At 37.5% G+C, this 24,287-nt stretch overlaps 3 protein-coding genes across 4 annotated transcripts in view; 1 reads left to right on the top strand and 2 right to left on the bottom strand.

Annotated features, from left to right (window-relative positions):
• The window catches only part of cep89.L (centrosomal protein 89 L homeolog), a 77,510-nt gene extending 71,242 nt beyond the window's left edge, over positions 1-6,268 (bottom strand). The window contains exons 1-2 of the mRNA XM_018258026.2: positions 6,088-6,268; positions 2,653-2,759 (exon numbers count right to left, since the gene is read on the bottom strand). Of these exons, the coding sequence (XP_018113515.1) occupies positions 2,653-2,759; positions 6,088-6,126 (146 nt within the window). The 5' untranslated portion in view covers positions 6,127-6,268. The remainder of the gene's footprint in view (positions 1-2,652; positions 2,760-6,087) is intronic.
• Positions 6,269-6,358: 90 nt separating this feature from the next.
• Positions 6,359-13,223, top strand: faap24.L (FA core complex associated protein 24 L homeolog). 2 transcript variants are annotated; one of them, XM_018256886.2, is made up of 5 exons: positions 6,359-6,494; positions 8,825-8,978; positions 10,003-10,142; positions 11,925-12,077; positions 12,893-13,223. In XM_018256886.2, the coding sequence occupies exons 2-5, from the start codon at positions 8,867-8,869 to the stop codon at positions 13,136-13,138; spliced, it is 651 nt and encodes a 216-aa protein (XP_018112375.1). In that variant the 5' UTR covers positions 6,359-6,494; positions 8,825-8,866; the 3' UTR covers positions 13,139-13,223.
• A 3,485-nt stretch (positions 13,224-16,708) lies between these two features.
• Positions 16,709-24,287, bottom strand: part of rhpn2.L (rhophilin, Rho GTPase binding protein 2 L homeolog) — a 41,723-nt gene continuing 34,144 nt past the window's right edge. Inside the window, 6 exon segments of the mRNA NM_001094585.1 lie at positions 16,709-17,085; positions 18,237-18,392; positions 18,848-18,994; positions 20,851-20,927; positions 21,936-22,130; positions 23,748-23,867. Of these exon segments, the coding sequence (NP_001088054.1) occupies positions 16,831-17,085; positions 18,237-18,392; positions 18,848-18,994; positions 20,851-20,927; positions 21,936-22,130; positions 23,748-23,867 (950 nt within the window). The 3' untranslated portion in view covers positions 16,709-16,830.

Below are 24,287 nucleotides of genomic sequence, written 5' to 3'. Positions count from 1 at the left end.
ATAATGGAAAGTAATTGAAAAAAAGTCTTTATTTCTGGGGAACAATCTAAAAACAACTGAATTGAAAAAAGTGTTTGGAAGGTGAACAACCCCTTTAACAAAGTTACAAGATGGTGACCCCCTTTATCCAACTTTGAAACCATAAATCATTTGTTTGATTAGGCTTGTGGTGCAGTAATTTCATGTTAATATTTAGTATACAAAATACAGCATTTCTAGCCTTATTCTATTTTAGACTTTCCATGCCCTTTAAACAGTTTCACCACCCACCATTGAGGAAGGAGCCCGTACAAATAAAAAGTTAGATGTGCTATAGCTGGGAACTTTAACCTGTGTTCAACCTGCACTTGTATAGGCCTAATTTTTGGCTCAAATCTGCCTGACCTGCACCTAGACCAAGTCGGAAAACTAATGCTCAAAGTTAAGGAGTGGTTCACCTTTGAGTTAAACTTTTAGTATGATGTAGAGAATGATATTCTGAGACAATTTGCAATTGGTTTTCATTTTTTATTATTTATGGTTTTTGATTATTTTTTAACTTTTTATTTAGCAGCTCACCAATTTTCAATTTCAGCAATCTGGTTGCTAGGGCCCAAAATACCCTAGCAACCATTCATTGATTTGAATAAGAGACTGGAATATGCGAGGGCCTGAATAGAAAGAGAAGTAATAAAAAGTGGCAATAAAAATAAATTTGTATCCTTACAGAGCATCTGACTTTTAGATGGGGTCACTGACCCCGCCCCCCCATTTGAAAGCTGGAAAGCATCTGAAGATGACCGCAAATAATTCAAAAACTATAAATAATGAAGACCAATTGAAAAGTTGCTTAGAATTGGCCATACCAAAAATGTAATTAAAGGTGAACCAGCCCTTTAATAGTTCTCACACAAGGCCATGGACCTAAAGCACTTTTCTGGGCTCTGAAGGATGACTATGTGAAAGTTGAGAACAAACTGTCTGCATGTAGAACAATGAAGGCAATATACTGTAGGTGATCCAACAACGACTTGCAGAGAGGCTAGAGAAGCCTCCTGCATATGGAACAAAACCCTGAACTGACTCTTTTCCTGTGCTAAATGGATGATGCTGTGCATGTCACAGGTATACTACGTGGAAACAAATAAATATTTTAAGAAATTATTTAAAAATGAATGTGTAAACCATACAGCAGGAGTGTCCACACTTTACTACTTTCGAGATGTTGAGATGTTGTCCCATTATGGTCTACAGCCATAAAAGCATTGTTAGCATTCTATTCCATGGAAAATATTACCTAAATACAGATTTATGAGAAAATGTATATTGCTATAACAAACATCGATTTCTTATGTAACCTTAACATAATAATTATCTGAATGAAAAGCAAGAAATAGGAGGGTGATTTAGACAATGCCTTGAGATCTACTGATCACCAACTAACAGCGCTGGATTCGCTGGGCGGGCGCCCCTAGGCCGTGTGCTCCGCGCGGTTCTAGCGCCTGCACGTACTACCACACGCTGGCGTAAAAGCATCAGCGTGCGAGCGCCGAAGCACTGGGGAGCACAGGCGGCTCGGCGGCATGCCGACCCCAAAAATGTGCCGCCCTAGGTCAGGGCCTATGTGGCCTCGCCACAAATCCGGGCCTGCCAACTAAAGGTCTACTGGTAGACCCTGATCTACCTTTTGGGCATCCCTGCCATACTGTATTGCTAATCTGCCAGTCTCTAGTTTAACCTCAAATGGCAAACGTGTGCCTTATTAATTTGTAGCAGGGATTCTCAAGCTGTGTGTGGGATACAAAAAATGGTTGCCATGTTGTTTTGGTTGGATACCCATGAAGTTCTTTCTACAGTGTAAATACGACGACGGTTTCTAAACTAATTTTCTTTTCCGAAGTTTTGCATACACTTTAAAGGGCCTTCATCCAAAATCTATTCTTCGCATAGAAAATGAAATCATAAGCAACTTTGTGAATAAACAATAATTACAAATAATTAATGGTTGTCCGGTAATTTGTAAATATAATTGCTACTGAAAGCAGCTACTGAAAACAGCTTTGCCCAGCTTTTTCTGCACTCCTGGATCCGACTTCTGACACAATTTTGCAGGTCGGCTGATTAAAGAAAGACTTGGAGATCTCATATTTCAACTGACTATTCTGTGTAAGTTTACATCTATTCATTTTATAGGGTTTCTTATTATTATTAAGATGTATTTATATAGATAGATCCCCTTTAATGTATATTGGAAACTTACTCAGAATTACATCTTTCATTGGGCAAATATGTTTTTATGTGAAGACTCCTTTAAAAGGAGAAGGAAAGTCATTTTTACTTGGGGGTGCCAAAAGTTAGGCACCCCAAGTGATCACATTTACTTATCTGAAACCCTGAGTCGGTGATCCTATCAGGAGAAAACCCGGGGTTATTCCAGCGAGCACCACAGAGCAATCATCTTCCTGCTTCTTCTGTCTTCAAATTTCCCGGGGCAGATGCATGTGCAGTAGAATAAAAGTCGGCTTTTTCGTTAAAGTTCGGCTTTTCGCCCTAAGTTTTGGCACCCCCAAGTGTAAACGGACGTTCCTTCTCCTTTAAAATGTTTGGTGTGCCCATATAGTAGAAACCATTCTATTAAAAACATTTTACAATAAAAAAAAACTAAAAACTTACCGGGGCCTTTCTGGAGAAGGGTTTGGACTACGTGGGGGAGGAGTACGGGGAACAGCAGATCTAGGCGCTACGGTAGCAGCAGGGATCAAGCCATGGGCTATGTGTTTCTAAGTAAATTTTAACAGAGAACAATAAATAACTACAATTTCCTGGTGCAGCACAACAAAAGGAAAATTATCCCAATCCCAGGTATTTTACTATAAACCAAAAGTCAGATATTAAATGAATAAATTTTTTTTTTGATTTTAACAGCAAATATGATTTATAACATTGGACCACACACTTAAAGTGGACCTGTCACCCAGACACAAAAATCTGTATAATAAAAGTCCTTTTTAAATTAAACATGAAATCCAATTTCAATTTTTTATCAAAGCATTCATAGCTGTTGTAAGCTCATTTAAAAATCTCAGCTGTCAATCAAATATTGTCTGCCCCTCCTCTATGCCATGGGCATAAAAGCAGGGCAGACAATTACTTTCACTTTCCATTCAGCACTTCCTAGATGTCACTGCTCTCCACACATTCCCCTGTTCATTCATTGTTCTTCCTAGGTTCTCCCCCTGCCACCAGATTTATTTCAGAGCAGGGGAGAGGTTGGAGAGATATGTATTTATTCATCAGCATTTGTAAATAAAATTATTTCAGAGCGGGTAGAAGTTGGGGAGACATGTATTGACTGTCGGTTTAACATATGGGCCGCAATTGCATCAGGTTCATCTCCCCCTTGCGCAACCCCAACACTAGCAATGCAGGTGTAATTCAGTGTTGATGGGATTTAACTGACTGTAAGGCAGAATAAAGAATCCATAGATGTTCCAAGAAAAAAGAAGGCGTGTGGGGGTCTATTATACGGAATGCTTAGGGCACTTTCCACATTTTTTAAAAAATTTAATTTCAGGGAATAAACAAATGCGGAAGAAAATATTGAATGGCTTGAGTAAACGACATTGCTACATTTCAGAAAAATGAATTTACAGATAGTACCCATATCCTAAAGGAAATGTAAAGCATAAAAAAAAATGCATCTATAGCACTAAATTAGACAGCTTTGTAATGAATGTCTGTTAAAAATGTTGTACCCATTTTGAAATATACATGATCATTTCTGCAGTTTTCCCTCCCCCTCTTGAAATTCAGTAGTCACTGCCTGTCTGCACTGGGCTGTCAAGTGTTGTTTAATCCTCACATATATACATTCTTATTCAGGAATTGAAGCCCCTCGGACCACCAGAGAGTAGGACAGCTGGTGGCCACTTAAAGGGGTTGTTCACCTTTAAGTTAACTTTTAGTATGATGTAGAGAGTGATATTCTGAGACAAAATGCAATTGTTTTTCATTTTTTATTATTGAAAGTTTTGAGTTATTTAGATTTTTATTCAGCAGCTCTTCAATTTTCATTATAAATAATCTGGTAGCTAGGGTCTAAATTACCCTAGCAACCGTGCATTGGTTTGAATAAGAGACTGGAATATGAATAGGAAAGGACCTTACTAGAAAGATGAGCAATAATAATAAATAATAAAAATAATGTGTGCAGCCTTTTTTTTTTTTTAAAAAAAAAAAAAAGTTTTTATTCATGTTTTTATTATAACAACAGTTAATAACAAGAAAGAGCATTTGCTTTTAAGATGGGGTCATGACGCCCATTTGAAAGCTGTAAATAGTCAGAAGAAAAGGGGCAAACAATCATAAAACTAGAAAATTAAATAATATAAATCAATGGAAAAAGTTGCTTAGAACTAGCCATTCTATTACATGCTAAAAGTTTACTTTCAGGTGAACCACCCCTTTAACTTCAAGGTGGGATTCCGATCAAGGGAGAGGAGGGAAAGTGGCAGAAACCATCAAGTTCAAATCTCAAAACAGATACAAAAACATTCATTACAAAGTTGTTTAATTTAGTGCACTGCTAAGGGCCTATAGATGTATTTTTAAAAATTACTTTACATCCACTTCAAGATTATCAGATCACCTGAAAACTCAGTTACACCTCCAATAAATACATGCTGCAGAGCTGCATTTATTGCATTGAAAAGTAAATTGCAACGAGTCCAGCCCTTTTGGATATTATAGACATTTCCCTGAATGTTCAAGTGGCCTGGTAAACACGACCTATACCTGTAAACAAATTTAGTTTGGAGTTTCTGATAGAGTAGATACAAGCAGTGGCATAACTAGATATCACTGGGCCCCACAGCAAATTATGTTTCAGGCTCCCAAAATGTCTTCAGGTTGACCAGTTTTTCCAATATTTATTGAAATTGTATATGAATTAGGGCCCCTAAACCTCCTGGGCAGCTGCAGCCGCAGGGTCTGTTTCTCTGTAGTTATGCCCCTGGATACAAGGACAGTGTTCTACAGATTGGGGTTCTAAATATTACAGAAGGAAGTGGAACGCTCTATAATGTACATGTTACACAGTTAGGTAGCTGCTACTTGTATCTGGCTATGAATAGACTGCATTCGTTCTTAAAGGAGACATATAGGATGAATGAAAAAACCCTAATTTTGTAGGCAATTATAAGTAGTATATGGTGTTGTGTTTACATGGTGCTAAAAATTATTGGTAAAAATTAATATTATCTTTAAAAATAATTGGAGCTTTATTGGAGCTCCCTAAAGTTGATTTCTGGTCCTGGTTTTCAAATGAAGGGTGCCAGAAGCACAGTAGAAGGGGGACAGCCAATCACAGCCCTGCAGTCACACAAGCACAGGCAGGCTTCAGTTCCCTATCAGGTCCTGCTAGCTGTTGATTGGTTCCTGTCCTACAGTACAATGAGTGCCCCCAGCTCCCATGCACAGCCAGGGAATTCAGGGAAGAGAAGGGAGGGATTATTAGGGTTTTTGCAGAAATATTAAATAAATCAGCCTAAAACACTTCTTTTTAAAGTCTTCTATATCTAAATGAGAAGAATGCACTGGTACATTCTTATTCTTTACACAAAATATCTCCTTTAAAAAAGTGGTCTACTAGGGCACTGGCAGGATGTGTCCCTTACTACTTGTAGCAACCACTAGCCCCATTATTAATCATTATATTAGTGTTGACTGATGATGACAGATATATGGTGGGTGTCTCCAGAGCAGTGATTATCCCCCCCTGCAGCAGGGTGACCCACGTGATGACGATTCGTGTTGCCATTGGCAAAAGAACTAATGAGTAACAGTCGTGTGTCATAGCTCATAGGGAACCATGAAATGTTTCCTAGCTAATAGCAGCTATTCACCTAAGACGACAAAACAGGGACACTGCAAACTAAACGCAGTTGGCTGAACGGTGGCAATTTCATAGTGAATGCATATAAACGAGGTTGCTAGTAGCAAATAGTAAGTATCGGACTTTTTAAATCATCTATAAAATAAAATAACTCGACGCAAGGAAGCACAGAGTAAGAAGGATATGTTATACGTGGCTACATCGTCCCTACTCACAAACTCATTCCGCGACCTCCTTCTGAAAGGAAAAGACATGGTAGCGCTTCGCCCAGGTAACTGCGAACGTTGTTCAGAATAAAATAATAAACGCCTCTCCAACCCTAATAGCTATAATTCTCTCCCCTGCCACTCTATCGTGCATTTCCTTGTACAGATTTCTCACTGTCACACGCCATTGGACAGCGCAGACGAATCCACCAATTAGAGGCCACGTTACTCAGTCTCCTAGCAACCGTAGGCGTCCTAAAGCCTAAGCACAAACTTTTGCGCGTCCGGTAAATGGGAGTGGAACGAATGGAACACGCCTTACGCAAGCTTACTTATCATTGGACGGTCTACAGCGACTGACAGAGTATTTGTCCAACAAGCGTTGGGCAGCTATGATGGCGGTAGATATGGCCGAGGTGGGTAGCGTTGTACTTTGAGTATTTGTGTCTTTTAGTAGTAGTGTTGTTTGCGTATTGTGTGGGCAGGTGCTTTTTACTTGGAAAGCAGTACCTTGGAATAGTGGATAGATAAAATAGCTTACCAAAGTAGCAAGATGGTAGTTATCCTGTCCTGTTCTTTTAAAGAGGCTGTTCACCTTCAAATTAACTTAGTACGATGTAGATCGTGATATTCCTAGACAATTTGCAAATGGTTTTCATTATTTTGTTGGTTTTTGAGTTCTTTAGCAGCACCCCAGCTTGCAATCTGGTTGCTAGAGTGCAAATTATCCTAGCAACCCTGCATTGATTTGCATAAGAGACTGGAATATGAATAGGAAAATGAACTAGAAAGATGAGTAATAAAAAGTAGCAATAACTATACATATGAACAATTGATTTTTAGAAGGCCAATTGAACGTCGCTTAGAATTGAAGGTGAACCAGCCCTTTAAAACACAATTTCTTTTAACTATAAGTTTTACATTTTTATAAAGTTTACAAAATGCCAGGATTGGATTCTTATATCTCTATGTGCCTCTGAGGTTTGGTAAAATCTCTGAGCCAATGTGGAAAGGCCTATGTTATTGCAGAGGCGACAACACTGACTGTGTGACTAGATAAGAGGTTTTTGGACTTAACGTACTTAAGCTGGCCATAGACGCAAAGATCCCATCGTACGAATCAACATACGATCGGACTTTCCCATCTCCCGACCCGCCACTAACCATTCAGATCAAAGTCTTACCATTCCGATCAAATAAAGTAGTTAAAGAACAGATCAGCCAATGTACTACCTCTGACAGCAATCGTCTCCCACTGAAAATCGTACGATCGGCAATACACGCAGAGATATTATCAGCAGCCGACAGAAATTTCCTAACCTGTCCGATCGACCAAACGACCGATCTCCGCCGGACGAAAAATGTCGGGACTCTCCACACACGGTCTGAAAATTGTACGAATCCACGATTCATACGATCGGATCGTTGCGTCTATGGCCAGCTTTATAGACTGGTCTTCAGTTGTATCTAGTAAATGAAATGAGAATGCTCTACAAGTAGCATCCTAAACAGAAATAAAACCTATTTTTGACAAAACTCATTCAGTTTTGTAGGATTGATCCAGTATTTTGCTGGTATAAATGAAGCTTGAAGTCAGTGTTATTAGTAAGGAAAATGATAAAAGTATAGAAAAACTGGTCATTTTTTTTACAAAAAGTGGCAGATATTTGTGCTGTTGCATGATAAGATTTTTGTGGGTCTGATAATGTTTCACCCTCAGAATCTGCTGTGTAGTTTTGGTCTGAGTTACTGGTGGAGTGGTATTACTCTATTTTGAGTATCACTCAGTATTCAAAGACATCCTTTTAGGGTCCATACTGGCACCCTAGACACCAGACCTTAGTGCACCCCCAAGTTGTGTCACTTCAGGTTACGCTTGACGTCATTTCCGCAGTCACCGCACCACGATGTGCACTTTACCCCCTCAACTCCCCCCAGCCAAATTTACAAGGCAAGACTCAGCGGGTGGCTGGGGAGAATGTTTTATTTCTTTTTTTAAAAAACTTAAAGGAGAACGAAATCCTCCGTTAATCAAAAATCCCCATCCCCTTCCGTCCATTGGACCCCCTCAATGCTTTCTCCCTCCTCAGTGGAAAAAGTATCCCTGTCATGTACCTTGGCATAATTATGCAGAGCAGCGCAGCGGAGCTCTTCAGCACCATCTTCTGTATCTTTGGATACTCGTCTTTTCCTTTGGCAATCTTCTGAGCTTTCCGCTCGTGCGCAGTAGGCGCGAATACCAGAATGGTTCCAACTGTGAATGCGCGAAAAGTATTCCATTTATATGCTTTTTTAGAAATACAATTAAATAAATCATGGAAATAAGAAACTTTCAAAATATTAAAAATGCCAGTACTGTGTCTGGAATATTCAAGTTACTCTTCACTATCCTCCCGTCAGCAATCTGTCTGTCTTCATGCAGGAGTTGGAGTTAGAAGCAATGTTAGAGGAGCAACTCTACTGTAGTACAGAAGGCTTATTCAAGTTAAGTTGTCAGGGTATGACACAGTATTTTGCACATAAATGAAGTTAATGCGAACAAGGCCCTGATGGAATATGTCTTGGAGTAATTGGCTTAGTTCATTTCAATCTTTCTCCATTGCAAAGTATGGTTTCAACAACGTTTTTGAAACGCTGTTTATTTCTTTGCACCAAATAATGTACAATTATGAAAGATTAAAAATAATAGTTGTTGAAAGAAAGTTTCAAAAGTTAAATGTATTTACTAATATTTAATTCTCATTAGAATGCTGCCTCGCTGTAAATGTAACCCTACGCAAATGGTTTCATGGCTGCTATCGAGAGCACTCCCGTGAGGGCTGGCGCTACATCTGTGCCGTGTGGCCATGCTATTGGAAGTGAGAAATGGAGAGGAACAGAACTTGCCAAGTTGTTACAAGGTTTGTGCGAGAAATCTGAATTAATACGATTTCCCTGTATCAGCAGGTGTTATGGCCTATTTAACCAGGAGCCTGGCCTGAGTGTGCTTTAAAGGTGTGGTTCACCTTTAAGTTAACTCTTCATCTTATTCTAAGCAACTTTAAACGTGTCTTTATTTTGTATAGTTTTTGAATTACTTCTTATTTTTTCTTCTTCTGACTCTTTTACAGCTTTCAAATGGGGGTCACTGACCCATCTAAAAAAACAAATGCTCTGTAAGGCTACTGTTGTATTGTTATTGCTACTTTTTATTACTCCTCTTTCTGTTCATGTCCTCTTCTATTCATATTCCAGTCTCTTAATTAAATCATTGCAGTTGGTTATCCATTTCTTATTATTTGTGGTTTTTGATGTATTTAGCTTTTTATTCCACAGCTCTGCAGTTTCAGTAATCTGATTGCTAGGGTCAAAATTACCCTAGCAACCAGATTACTGAAATTGCAAACTGGAGAGCTGCTGAACAAAAGCTAAATAACTCGAAAACCACAAAAAATAATAAATGAATACCAGCTGCAGTCTGTCTTAGAATATCACTCTCTACATCATACTAAAGGTTAATTTAAAGTTGAACAACCCCTTTAAGATAGAATGCTGTAGGTTTAGTATTACCTGAAACTGTCAGAAGAAGATCATGTAACTATGTTAACTGGTATTACAATGTATTAAGGCTCTTATACATGAGTGTTTATTGGGCTTTCCCCAATAAATAATTGTACTCGCAGTTGGAACGCAGCTTGATTCATTCCTCCATAGCACCTTGGTATAATAGTGAGTGTCACCTGCAAGATTTTATTGTGAAATCTAGTTAGCAGCTTCAAGGTCCAGGAAGTGATAGCTAAAAGGGAACTATCCATGATCAAAATGTACTGCACATGTAATCATGTTTTTTCACAAATAGATTTCTTTTGTTATAGTATTTATATCTCATAAAGTATGGACATTTAACATTTCTGTTGCCTTTCATAGTATTTTTTTGTACCGTAGGAAAAGTAAAAGTTGTGTTTGAAGACGGCTTGGGACTGGTGGATTTCCATCTATCCAATAGAACCTGCATATTGTACATATCCGAGAGTGATCTTGTGTCAGGAAATGCTTTTAGAAGGAGACTTGTTCGTTTTAGAAAAGTATGTCATTTCATTAGAAATATCATTTGTATTATTATTTATTTACAGTGCCACTGATGCAATCAACTTCTGATCCTCAGTCACAATCTAATTCGCATAGAATATAATGACCTCTCTTAAAGGAAAACTATACCCCCAAAATTAATACTTAAGCAACAGTTTATATCATATTAAGGGGCATATTAAAGAATCTTGCCAAACTGGTCCATATATTTAAGTAAATCTTGCCCTTTTACATCTCTTGTCTTGAGCCGCCATTTTGTGATGGTCTGTGTGCTGCCTCAGAGATCACCTGACCAGAAATACTACAACTGTAACAGGAAGAAGTGTTGAAGCAAAAGACACAACTCTGTCTGTTAATTGGTTCATGTGACCTAACATGTATGGTTTGTTGGTATGTTTGTGAATACAGTGAATCCTACGATCCCAGGGGGCGGCCCTTATTTTTTAAAATGGCAATTTTCTATTTATGATTACTCAATGGCACATACTACTAGAAAAGTATATTATTATGAAAATGGTTTATTTACATGAAGCAGGGTTTTACATATGAGCTGTTTTATGTCATATCTTTTTATAGAGACCTACATTGTTTGGGGGGTATATTTTTTTCACATAATTCAAATTTGATGATTGAGACTGACTTTCATACAAAAGTAATTTTAGACATTTCCGCCAGAGGAGAGGCACCAAAATGTCCCACTAGCTGTGCTGACCAAGAAAGCACAAACTGTATTTTATGGATTTTGTATTCCTGTTTTAACCTCATAAAACTGGTAACTTTACCTATTCTAAGGGTCACGCTGGCCCAGTTGGATACCAGGAGAAATTCGGGTGGACTAGTCTAGCAGCATCTTTATAGTATTTCCCTGCACAGCAAATTTATTTCAATGTCAAGGCCTGCTATCAGAAGGTATAATACTGGAGTATGCGGAATTTTCAATTTTCCTCAGGATATGGGGAGAGCAGGACTGTCCCATTTGTACCTGCTGTGCTCCTGTTATATTATTATATTGTATCCTATTTTTTACCTTTCCATATGCAGCACAGGATCTTGCCTTCCGCCTACTTGTGTAAGAATATTTGCTTATTTCTCTCTTTCATTTGTCTTCCTCATTGCAAAGCTATACAGAGGGAATACAGACAAACCACTAAATGTGACCATACACAGCAGCTGCCCCATTCAGATCAAATTGTCAGCTTGTGTGTTGACAAGAATATCTGTCTGAAAACTGTCCAGATGTTGATTGGGCAGATTAAAAATACCATTATGGTGAGAGCTTGTTGCTACGGTCCTCGTCCCAACAGCTTGTAACCCCAATCTTATAGTAAGCCTGATATTGCCCACCTTAAGGTGAGCATATCAGGGAAAGATTCTCTCATGAGTGGATCACTACATGCATGGCCAGCTTAGGACTGGATAAGCAGCTGGAGTTTAATGTGTTAGCCGATTGCCTGTATTTTGAAGGAGCTGCAAATCTATGCCATGGGGAAGACAAACAAAAATCAGAGTAACATATTATTTATTCAAATTATAAAAAAAATATTAAAATTTGAATAAATAATATTTGTATGTCTGAAGAATTTGGAAATTAATATAAGTAAGAGGAATAAGTGGTGTCCTTATCAATTGAGTAACAAATATTAAGCAAAGCATTTGTGTCAGGACATATGCATGGTGTAAATCCGGGCATGCACAGGCAGGCTTCGACTGTACCTGAAAGGCCTTTTCTATAGATTTAATTTTTTTGTTGTTGAAATCTTCTGCTTTTTGCTTTCAAGGCCTGTAACCTGAATGGCATTGTAATAGCAGAGAGAACCAGACTGAGTGACCAGTATTACCCCCCTGTACAGAATTTCGTGGTGCTAGAACTTGGCATGGCATTACTTCCTGTGACCAACCAGAAAGAAGCAGCACAACTGATATTTCATTTAGTAAGTTACAACTAATTTATGCTATTTTAATGAAATGGTAAAAAAGTGTTAAGCAATACCATCTTTAGACCCCTCTTTTCTAGCTGTCTGATCTTTTATATTGTGTAGAGAGAACCATTATGTAATTTAAAAAGTGGTCAACTCTCAGCAGGTCATGTACAGTAACTTAACCGCTCTATTAAAATGCATCACCAGAACTAACCCAAAGCAGCTGAGCAAGGAAGCATTAATGATGGGGGGGGGATATCTGTAGCGCCCGTAGCAAATAATTCAAGTTGCATCTGTATGCATCAGTCCAATCTAGGTTTGCATCTCTGTGACTGATTACCCTTTGGTTTTCATAAATGATTTTTCCATGGGAAATAGGAGGGTTTTATGGATGGAGTTATACTGATCACTCGGGAATTAAAGTTTCATTAAATGTTTTTTGTTAGTTTGTTTTTTGAGTAAAAGTTGCTTTACAGGCCTCTTTCCTTGATACCTCCTACAAAAATCAAAGATTGCTGCAAAATGTATTATTCCCTCTATAGGTGGTACCTCTATTCAGAAGACACCTTTATAGGGATACCTCCATTTGGGGTACACTGAGAATAGTGGGTGTGAGGGCTTCTTCTGCAAGAAGACTTCTGATTGGAGAGGGCTTCTGCAGAGGAATTACTCTCTGGATTCAGGTCTGAGAATCTTTGGAAGAGTTGACCAACAAAGACATGTTTTAAAGCCTCTATATATCAAATGGTCACATGGAAAAAATGAAAGTAAATTCTTAAATATATTTTTCTGCATACACATTACTTTTCTTTAATGTCTTATTAAAGGTTCAAGAGCGAAGCCGAGAAGGAAACTGTAATCTTTTCATTCGCAAAAAGTCTTTTCAGCTTCCAGATGCAAGTGTGCTGCAGACAGTCCAAAAAATTCCAGGTGTTGGGAGAGTGAAAGCACTGCAACTTCTACAGCATTTCCCAAGCATCCAGAAGCTTTCGAATGCTTCTGTCGCACAACTAGAGTCTGTGTTGGGACGAGCCATTGCACTTAACATTCATTCATTTTTCCATACAACATAGTCAACTGTTGTAGTCTGATCTATAAGTCCAACTGTTGTGATGGCCATAGTGCAACTAATAAAAATAAGTGATACATTAAACAGCACAGAGAAGTTTAAGTTAGTATTTATTTATTCTTTATGTAACCTTCAGTATAATGAATTGCTGTCTCTATGCCTGAGACACCATTGTTGAGAAAGGAGAGGTGGGGCTGCTGTTACTACAGAGACCTTTGTCTGTACCTTGGGAGGTGTAAATAGATTTGTAAGGGGAAGGGCACACTGAGCGTTCCACTGCTCTTAGCCTGCGGGCTTTTTCCTGCAGGTTGGAGTGAAGCAGATCCGCTGTCTTCCGCATCTCCACTTAAAGGGACTGTTTACCTTCCAAACACTTTTTCAGTTCAGCAGTTTTAAAGATTGTTCACCAGAAGTAAAGCGATTTTTCAATTGCATTCCATCTTTTATTTTTTCTGTTTCTCCAAATCTGATATTTAAAAGAATTGTTCAGTATAAAAATAAATACTGGATAAATAGGTTGTGCAAAATAAAACATGTTTCTAATATAGTTAGCCAAAAATGTAATGTATAAAGGCTGGAGTGACTGGATGTAACCTAATAGCCAGAACACTACTCTCTTGGTTTCCACTGATTGCTTACCAGGCACTAACCAATCAGTGACTTGAAGGGGGAGGGGCGTACATGGGTCATAATTGTTTGATTTTGAATCTGAGCTGAATGCTGAGGATCAATTACAAAGTCACTGAACAGTTATGTCCCATGTGGCCCCCCTTCAAGTCGCTGACTAACTCAGAGTTATAGAGCTGAAAAGCAGGAAGTAATGTTCTGGCTAAAATAGCCAGTCTTTTTACATTACATTTTTGGCTAATTATATTAGAAATTTTTTATTTTATTTTGCACAGCCTATCTATTTACCCAGTTTTTATTTTTACACTGAGCTGTTATGTATTGTTCCTGTCGCTGGTGTTTCAGTGTGGCTGCTTGGTAATCCAGGTGCAGATTCTTAACGGTTACAATTTGCTATATTTGTTGATACATTTCTCAGTAGCAACTATTGTATCAATACTAACAGCTGCCTTTAATAAGACTTAGGGACAGACATAACAAATGTATCAATTTAGAAGTAAGAGTCTGCAACCCCCTCCCTCCCATAACTGCTTGAGAAAGACCAAGGAAGGTGAAAAATGAAACAAACGGAAGCTGTACTTTTGAGTGTATATATATGGAAGGGATCGGATCCGCTGCAGAAAAAGCACAGCCCAAGAGCAGCAAAATCAATGCTCCCCTTGCCCTACTGCCAGAGTTTCTAAGCCTGTGTAAAAATGCAAAGGGCACTGATTTTAGAAACACTCCTGCATTAATGGGCATTTGCTTTCTAGACACTGCGTAGACTTGGGTGCAGACATACGGCGCAGATTTCTTTACTGAAATGTGCAACCATTCTTTCATCATCAAATTTGCTAAGCATATGTGTCCTGAGAGTTTACATTCTATTTAGATCAGAGCTCATTCACTGGCACTCGTCAAATCTACAGTAACCAGTGGCAACTAGTAACTTGCAACAGACAGATCAACATCACTTGCTGAATGGCTGCTCTTGGATCCTGCACTGGGCAGATTTTTCCCACTAGTAGAAAATAATCCCAAAGGTGTATATTGCTACTGTACAATCTGCTGCTGTACTTACAGCCTGAAGCTGTGAGCAAGTAGTTGATTTTATTAATAAAATGGATTTACCATAAACTGTTGAAGTTCAAAAAAACATTTTTTTTTTAAATACTTCATAATACAACATAGATATAAACAATCAATCTATATATTGCACAATAAAACAAATGTATTATATAGAAAATCAGACTGCTTTTCCTAATTCCACTGGAGTGAATACATATGTGTTCCAGACAATTCAGACTGCAGTCATTAGCAAGCCAGGCTGTTCTGTATCACACTCTAAATGCCTGACTATTTGATTCCCACATATGCATTTAAATAGACTTTTAATTCTATTCACTGCACTTTTATTGGGTACTTCATAATAGGTATTTTTAATAACCTATGTAATTGTGTTCTAGAACTTTGTGGAATATTTCATTGCTACTTAAAGAAGGCATAATATATGTATGATAATTCGGTGATGCTGAGTGGTTGGTTATTGCAGGAGCAGTAACCAGTAACTGCCTCAGTTACCACCCATTGTCAACTGTGCAGTTTCCTCTGCAGCACTCCTTTTTTTTGTGTCCTTTTTTGTGGTTGTCACATTGTGCAGGGACACATCTATAAGGATAATAATTATCAGTAGGAGAATGATCCAGGTCTAGTATGCTCAAAAATATACTCTAATCCATTAAATGAATTTGAAAACGGTAACCTCTTTAGCAAACGAAGAACGTGCTGTTCATCATGTGCCTAATGAATCCTCTGCAGTGTTATAGTACAATAATCACATTGCAGTTTTTACAATATGATAAAGAGTAAAAAATGGCTAAGAAAAGCGAAAATGGAGATTAATATCCTTCAAGACATGCCTGGGGTGTTTTCCCTTCGCCTCAGAACCTTCGATAACAAGTTTAAAAAGAGACATTTCTTTTCAACAACAAGGATAGGATACAATTCTGTACATAGTACCATACTTCAGTATAAGACCATAATCCTAAATGTTGTATTTCATTTACATTACAAACTGTTAATAGAAAACAATTAAAAGGAGTTCTGTAATATGCAAAGTCGCAATCAGCTCCAGCAAAGTTGATGTCGCTTCCTGCTATTCCCCTTCTATACAGTGTAATTAATGAGGGGACAGGTTTAGCTTTTACAGTACTTCTAGCAGCATCCAAGTAGATTTGGTTTGAATATAGACTGATTATATTCAATTCTGTTTATAAAATAGTTAACTATTTGTTTTAATTCAGCTACATGAAACAGTCCTAAAAGCATTTTATCTGTTGCACTTCCTTCATTTAGCGCCCCCCCCAAAGTAAATTCTTATCCATTTTCCTGAATAATGCATTTTCAATCAAACTGACAATGGTTATTATTTTTCAGCAAATGATTATCATAACAAGGAATAGGCATATCAGGGCAATCTGTAATGGGTTTGGTACTTTGCTCATATTAGGAGACTTCCACCCATACAAACTGACTACTCAATGCCTTTTAAATGATTTTTTAAATAATATACCAGTAGTAAAACAAATCTGAATTATATATAATTGCATATTTAAAACCTAATCTAAACCATGTATCAATTGATGGAAGCTTTCATATGGACAACGTACAAGTATTTAAAGAAATGCAGTAAGTTCAACTGTGTACTTTAGTAGTAGTTTCCCCTCACTTTTTCTTTCAAATAAACTCTAGCTTTAACAGCAGGAAAAAAAACCTATAAAACATATTTACATTTGGTCATTTTTCTTTTAAAATATATACTGTATATAGTATTTAAATCACAGAGAAAGCTAGTACTACATTAACAGTCAATGTATCCCGTGTGCTGCAGCAGTAGTGATCAATGGTTCACACTGTTGTACAGTATAGGGGTGCAGGTAACCATGTGCTACATACATGTAGTCTTCTGGCAAGAATGATGGAGTAAAAGTTTATATTCATCACAGTTCCAGGTTAATGGGCTTATCACAGTGGTCCCTGATATGCACATGATTCCTATTGCTGGAATAGTCTATAGGTGTGCAGGGCACCTTAGTATAATGCACTTTCAGTGCTCAGGGAGTTGTCTGGAAAAGAGAACACCATGTCTGTTTTTGGTTTTCCTTTAACTTCTGAAGGGAGGCAGATAGTACTTGCAGCTTTCTGACGGTTTTTAAATCCCCAGCTGAGAAAAGATAATTTTTTCGTTGCCTTTTGTGTCTTTGTATTTTTGTCATTGTCCATGGTCAAACACACTAAGGAGTAGGTCTTCTGCATCCCGGCATAGTATGTTGCACTTTTATTAGCCTGGGAAGTACAAAGGAGAAACTGTTGAAACAGCAGCCCAAGCTGAATAACAATGAACATCATTATTATAAGTAAGATGGAACTTAAAAATAGGTATAAAATAAGTAGGTAGATTAGATGGCATAACTAGTAATTCAATATAAGATTTTCTTAGTTTCTTTCACCTATACATTCCCCTCAAGCAACATTCAGATGTAAAAAGAGTTGGGGAGCAACACAAGCATGATATATTTTCCTAGGTTGTTCCAAATAAGGGTTGTGAAGGGTAGCCCCTATGTGGACTGGCAGCCTACATGAGCCTCTGTTTGGCAGTACAACACGTTTTTATGGAACCAAAACTTGCCTCCCAGCCTGGAATTCAAAAACAAACTCCTGCTTTGAGGCCACTGGGAGCAACATCCAAGGGTGTTGGGAGCAACATGTTGCTCACAAGCTACAGGTTGGGGATCACTGTCCTAGATAAATGATCCTAAGACGCAGTGCTATTTTGCATAATATTGAAATTTGTATCAAAAATATGTTTTATTACCTTATGTCAAGTGTCTAAGTGCGGCTAAAATTAAAAAAATGGCTGGGAGGCTTTACTTTTCCTTTAGAAAATATATATACTCTTATTGCTAATATTGCCTCATTTATTGAGATAAAACAAGTAAAATAACACAAATGTGAGTTAAAAACTTTTTACATATCAAACTGTATAAAATACACTTTTTTGTTTAATCAATGTTTTACTTGTTTTGTTAATGAGGCTTTTATGCCTATAGGGTTAGACAGAAACTTGGCCCGGACTGTAAAATGTTAATCACTATTAATAGGTTTATAATTCCCCAATGGTGTACCTATAAGAGGTGTGAAATGAAGATTGGGTGAACCAAAGCAGAGCAAATTATCTTAGAATTGATCAGACACATTGGGGGGGGGGGGGGGGGAGTTATACTGAGCTATTTTTTCTTCCGACATTTTTAAAATGTCGGAAGAAAATGTAGTTTAAAAATGAAAAGTGGTGGTTAAATTAGAATTTAAGTGGATTTCTATTTGTGAATATAGAGAAAGTATTTTACCAGTTTACCACCACGCTTATTCCAACAATGGGCTCTCTCCACTTTTGTGAATTTCCCCAATGACTTTAAAAGAGAAAAACAAAAACTCACCAAACTATTCGTCTGGTCCTGTATACTGATGATCTGTATCTCTATAGAGTCTTGACCAGTTTCTTGGAGCATGTCCATAACTTGGCTTGTACTGCACCACTTGCAGTCTTTACCTGCTACTGAAACAATGTAGTCTCCTTCCTTCAGTCCTTCTGTCTGTGGAGTGAAGAGTTGCAAACCGCTTTATAAATGTGCAACTATGTTAATATAACAATAATATAATATATTACAAGCTAGGCCATGTTACTTTGGTGAGAGGAGGACTAGTGATCTGCTACGGCTATACTATTTAGTTCTGGGCGTTATTTGTGGCATAGCTGCATACAAAATCCTTAAAGGTTAAGTTCCCCCTCATTTTCAACATGAGTTCAATGAATAGGACTTGTGCTCTCATTGTCTAATTTTTTTTTTAATAACACGTGCCTAATAGAACAAACAAATGATTTCCAAAATATTAATGATTATGATCTCAATATTTACATTAGTATGCATATCTTTTCACAAGATGGTCAGTCTACATAAGCATGCAAACAAAATAGGACACAGCCAGGTACCAGCTTGATTAAGCAAATACAGCTTTGCACATATTATGGAAGAAACTGTGAACTTACTGCTGCAGGACAGAGTGGATCCAGCGAAATCACTTGCACCGGACAGTCACCTTTTAAGACAAAGCCAAAGTCTCCATCTTCTTTTGTTATGCACATCTTCCTAGGTGCTGACCATCTCTGCTTCACTGAAAATATGGAGAGTGGACCCTGAACGTTGAAGGTAAAAAAATATCTGGAATAAGTCTCTTCAGACAGTATATATATATGCATATTAACATATTACATGGTATGGTAAATCAGTGGTTACCATTTTTGCATTAGAATCTGAAGTTTTTGACCAGAGCACTGTGAGTGGAGTACTCTGATTTCCTTCCACAATCCAAAAACATGAATGCAGATAACTGGCTCCTGAAGTAATTGAACCTAGTCTGTGTATGGTGTAATGTCACAGCTTGTATTGTATGCTGCACTGGTACTGATACAAGGACTAGGTAAGATGTTGTATAGAAAGGTGACTAGAGTAGCAACAAAACTTGTATACTCTGTATCAGAGATCTGCAAACCAAACAGTAATGCTAAATATTTAATGGGTAATAATATGTACCTTTAATTTTCTATAATGCACAAATAATTTTAATACTGATGTGCAAATATAAAATTTCATTCCTGAACCAATAAGTGTATTTTTTGTAGTTGTAATATTGGTGTGTAGGCAGCCATCTCAGGTCATTTTGCCTGATCATGTGCTTTCAGAAAGAGCCAGCACTTTAGGATATAACTGTTTTCTGGCAGGCTGTTGTTTCTCCTACTCAATGTAACAATGTGTTGCAGTGAGACCTGGGGGTATATTTATCAAAGAGTGAAGTTAATAGTGAAGTTCCGCCACTAGAGTGAAATTCCCCAGCTCTCCATTCATCTCTATGGGATTTTGAAAGGCGTATTTATCAATGGGTGAAAGTGAAATTTCACCCTTTGATAAATACGCCTTTAAAAACCCCATAGAAATGAATGGGAAGTGGCGGAATTTCACTCTAGTGGCGGAACTTCACTCTTTGATAAATATACCCCCTGGATTTTACTTTAGATTTACCAGGGAGCTGTTATCTGGCATTAGGGAGCTGCTATCTGGTTACGTTCCTTCCCTTCCCCTAACTTTGTTCTGTTGTTAGACTGCTGGAGGGAGGGGTGTAGGGGTGATATCACTCAAATTTGCAGTACAGCAGTAAATAGTGACTGACGTTTTCCAGAACACAAGCCACATGATTGGGAGCTCCTAGGAAACTGACAATATGTCTAGCCCCATGTCAGATTTCAAAATTGCTCTTTTGAAAAATGGAAACACCTAAAAAAAGTGTTTTAAAGTAATTAAAATATAATGTACTGCTGTCCTGCACTGGTTGACTTTGCTTCAGAAAGACTACTATAGTTTATATAACTAAGTTGCTGTGTTACCATGGGGGCAGCCATTCAAAGGAGGAAAGGCTCAGGTTACATTGCAGATAAGCTCTGTAGAATATAATGGTGTTCTACAGAGCTTATCGGTTAACGACTATGTAAAGGAATTGTTCAGTATAAAAATTGGGTAAATAGGCTGTGCAAAATAAAAAATGGTTTTCAATATAATTAGTTAGCCAAAAATGGAATTTATAAAGGCTGGAGTGACTGGATGTGTAACATAATAGCCAGAACACTACTTGTTGTTTTGCAGCTTTCTTGCTTTCCACCGATTCGTTACCAGGCAGCAACCAATCAGTGACTTGAGGGGGGGGGCACATGGGTCATATCTGTTGCTTTTGAATCTGAGCTGAATGCTGAGGATCAATTGCAAGCTCACTAAACAGTTATGTCCCATGTGGCCCCCCCCCCTTCAATTTTCTAACTTACAGAGTTAGAGAACTGAAACAATTGTTATGTTTGGCCTGGACTTACCTTTCCCTTTAACACAGTCACAACAATAATTTGTTTAAAATGGATTATGATGTTTACTCAAACAGTAATCATATTTTTGTAAACAGGTCCAAAGTACTTATTATAAAAAAATAAAGATTGAGGTTGGCACTTACCAGACGTTGAAAGATATCCGTTACTTTATCCTTTGAAAGTTGAGGTGGAATAGTTTCGGCTTGATATTCCGTTTTACCTAAATAAAAAAACAAAATTGTTATACTCCAGAAATACTGCTTGCTTTATAATGATAGCTTACTAAACTGATATTCACGTGCCCTACTTAAATTATAAGATTTTGGAACCCTGGTGTGTTTTACACTTACTGAAGACAGTGGTGAGTGGGTATTTGCTTCCATTACTACTAAATTCAGCAGATTACTTAGCTGGAGTGAAGGATTAGAATAAAAAATACTTTGAATTTCGAAGTATTTCTTTGGCTACTTCGACCATCGAATTGGCTACTTCAACCTTCGAGTCGAAGTACTGTCTCTTTATAAAAAACTTCGACCACCTACTTTTCCACCTAAAACCTACCGAACATCAATGTTAGCCTATGGGGAAGGTCCCCATAGAATTTCTAGCCAATTTGTGATCGAAGGAAAATCGTTCGATCGATGGATTAAAATCCTTTGAATCTTTCGTTCGATCGTACTAAATGCGGTAAATCCTTCAACTTCGATATTTGAAGTCGAAGGATTTTACTTAGACGGTCGAATATCGAGGGTTAATTAACCCTCGATATTCGACCCTAAGTAAATGTGCCCCTACATGTTCGATATTTGTTAAAAACAGAATTAAAACTCAGTCTCTGTTGCTCCATATACTGTATGTTGTTTAATCAAATAAATATTTTACAGGCAACTGAATTCACCAGCAGAGGGAGCAATTGTCCTTTGCACTTTCTAAACCATCAGGATAACCACATTTGTGGGCTTTGGGGTGTTATTGGATCAACAGTCCTACAACCATTATAATTTGCTTCCCAACTAAAAAAAACTTTAGTTTAAACCATGTTAAAATGAATTCAGATTTAAAAGAGCATATTCTGAGTTAAACTGCCCAAGACTTCTGGCATTATAACCATCACAAGGCTTTTTGGCCCTTCTCTGCAATTTGGCATTAGGTCCAAGCAGAGATCCAACGATGCTTGGTAGCACTTTATAAGCACAGAGCAAAAGAAATAAGGGAAAGCCATACTTACTAACAATGTCAGGTGCTGACAACAAATCAAGGAAGTCATCAGGTTTCTGATGCTGGGAGAATTTTAATAGTGACCTTTGATGGAAAGCTGAAAGTATCAACTGGAGCACATCAATCTGTCTCAGAGTACTGCATAAAGTAGAAAATCTGATGGCTTCCTCATGACTTCTAATAGCTTTACTCAAATGTGCCTTTCCTAAATAGGGAAAAAAAAAAATTGAAGCATGAAATGCAAAATACAGGATGAACTAAACTAAACATAGGCCTAAATGGCTGGGATTCACAACTGCATTTTAGCTTGAAGTAATCTCAGCAGATTGTGTGTGTGTGTGTGTGTGTGAAGATTGCTTGCTATTTTTCTGGTGGTTTTCCTATTGTCGTAGAACAAACAAGGATCTAAACTATGCCCAAACTAAAAAGGTGCGGTCATCAGGCAATTTCAAGGGAATGTCAACAAAGCACGCCCTACAGCGACATCGAAACACTGTACATTGTAGGCTTTTGTCTATAAAATTTCTTGAGCCATTACATCATGATTTGTTGAAGGATCTACATATCCCTTTACTCATTAAAACAGTTTGTGACAACAGTGCTCTGTCACTTTCTCTCTGAGGTGTGTTCATTTACTGTTGACCTGATTCATCAGAGATTCAAAATGAAGTGTGCAGTTCTCAATGTCCTGCGTTGCTTGGTGGTTATATGCAAGGGCGGGTTTCACTAAAAAAACAAATATAGGGATGCAACCATCAAAGGGCATTTGGCTGGGTGCCTATACACACCCTGTTATATTGAATTATGGTACAGGAGCAAATGTCTGTAAAATGTTCCTGAACTGCTTTTGGCTTAGGGTGGTAATTCTCTAATATCAATACAAAATAAATATGTTTACATTTAGAAGAAGCATGTTCATCCTAATTATGAGAGAGGATAAGGGAATGACAGTAAATGGCACTTAAATTAAACTGACAATCAGTGGATTCAAACACTAGCTCGATGTGAGCAACTATACTGTTTGTGGGACATCCCCCATATTAAATCCTTTTGAATGAACATCAATGATTGGCCCATGAGTCCTCTGGTCAACTATGAGCCACTGTCCCCTGAATGGGTAATATTTAATTTGGATAGCCAGTGGCAATTTAAACTTACCAAGGGAAGCAAAATTCCATCATTGATTATATTTCAAAGTTATAATTGAGGTACTGTGCTTTATGTTTATTATTTGTGTCTGAAGTACCATTGCCCATTGGGCAGACACCTGCTATCACCACACATATAATAGAGCACCATGAGAAAGTATCACACATTACCTTTCAGATTATTGATAGCCCCAAATTTAATATAAGAAGGGGTGCTAAAACACTCTCCAAGATGAAAGCAAATTGGATATATCAACTTAAACCCACAGCACTATATGGAAGGTTAAACCGAGAATTGGAGCCGACATGGTTTTTCTGATTTTTTTCAATAAATGTTTTCTGATGTTTCTTTTTTGATTAATTTTTTCTGATGATGAACTTTTTGTGATGAATTTTTGTCCCTATGTAATTAAGTCTCTGTTTCTCATTTAATTCCTCATGTAATTAATCTTTCTAATGAATGGATTCAGTAATTTACTTATTTATTGTAGGAACTGATATTTAGTACAACACATTTTGTAGTCTCCTCCGCCATTTTAGTGCATGTATTGCCATATTAATTGATATTAATCCCAATGACTGGCAGAGGCTACTAAGCTAAAAATACATATTATGTTTAAGCTGACAGCAATGTAATTTAATTTTGTTTCTAATAAAGGTTTACTTTTAGTTACCTAGCAATGTCCTCTGTTGTTGGTCCTTTAATATGGTCTGGGCAGTAAGTCCCTCAGGCATTGAGTCATAAAGCTGTGAAATAGCCTTCTCCTGCTTATCTTCATCATCACTCAGGTTCACTGAAAAGGAGACGTGTCATTAAAATAATTGTTAATATAAAGGTCACTCCTACAAACATTGGCTTTATTCTTATTAAACAAAACATACTTCATATTCCTCTAACAATTCTATACTTTCAGAAAGGTTTGGCTGTGGATGGCTTAAGTAGAGGTTTAATATTAAAATTTGCTCTGCCTTTATTTTAATTAGTTAAATATTGCTTTCTGCACCTCCCTAGAATCTGGGTCACAGAAAGAAAAGAGGAAACTATTTCTACTCTTTAGAGGAGCTAATTATGTATGTAAAAAAAAGCATCTGCCCTTTCTTCTTCCTTAAAACAACAAGACTGGATTAAGCAAAAAACAACAAGATATTTACTGGACTGATAATGAACATTTACCATTTTATTTATTTTATTTAATGCATGACAGCTTTATGAT

This window comes from Xenopus laevis, chromosome 4L (genome assembly GCF_017654675.1).
Source record: "Xenopus laevis strain J_2021 chromosome 4L, Xenopus_laevis_v10.1, whole genome shotgun sequence".
NCBI lineage: Eukaryota > Metazoa > Chordata > Amphibia > Anura > Pipidae > Xenopus > Xenopus laevis.
Note: the sequence above shows the minus strand (reverse complement) of the source record. Positions and strands in the feature narration are given on the sequence as shown.

What these genes read in the sequence shown, in the direction of transcription:
- faap24.L (XM_018256886.2), top strand. Translation starts at nt 8,867, where the DNA reads ATGGCTGCTATCGAGAGCACTCCCGTGAGGGCTGGCGCTACATCTGTG. An exon ending in ACTTGCCAAGTTGTTACAAG is followed by an intron (nt 8,979 to 10,002) that starts GTTTGTGCGAGA and finishes TTTGTACCGTAG; the next exon opens with GAAAAGTAAAAGTTGTGTTT. An exon ending in GACTTGTTCGTTTTAGAAAA is followed by an intron (nt 10,143 to 11,924) that starts GTATGTCATTTC and finishes TTTGCTTTCAAG; the next exon opens with GCCTGTAACCTGAATGGCAT.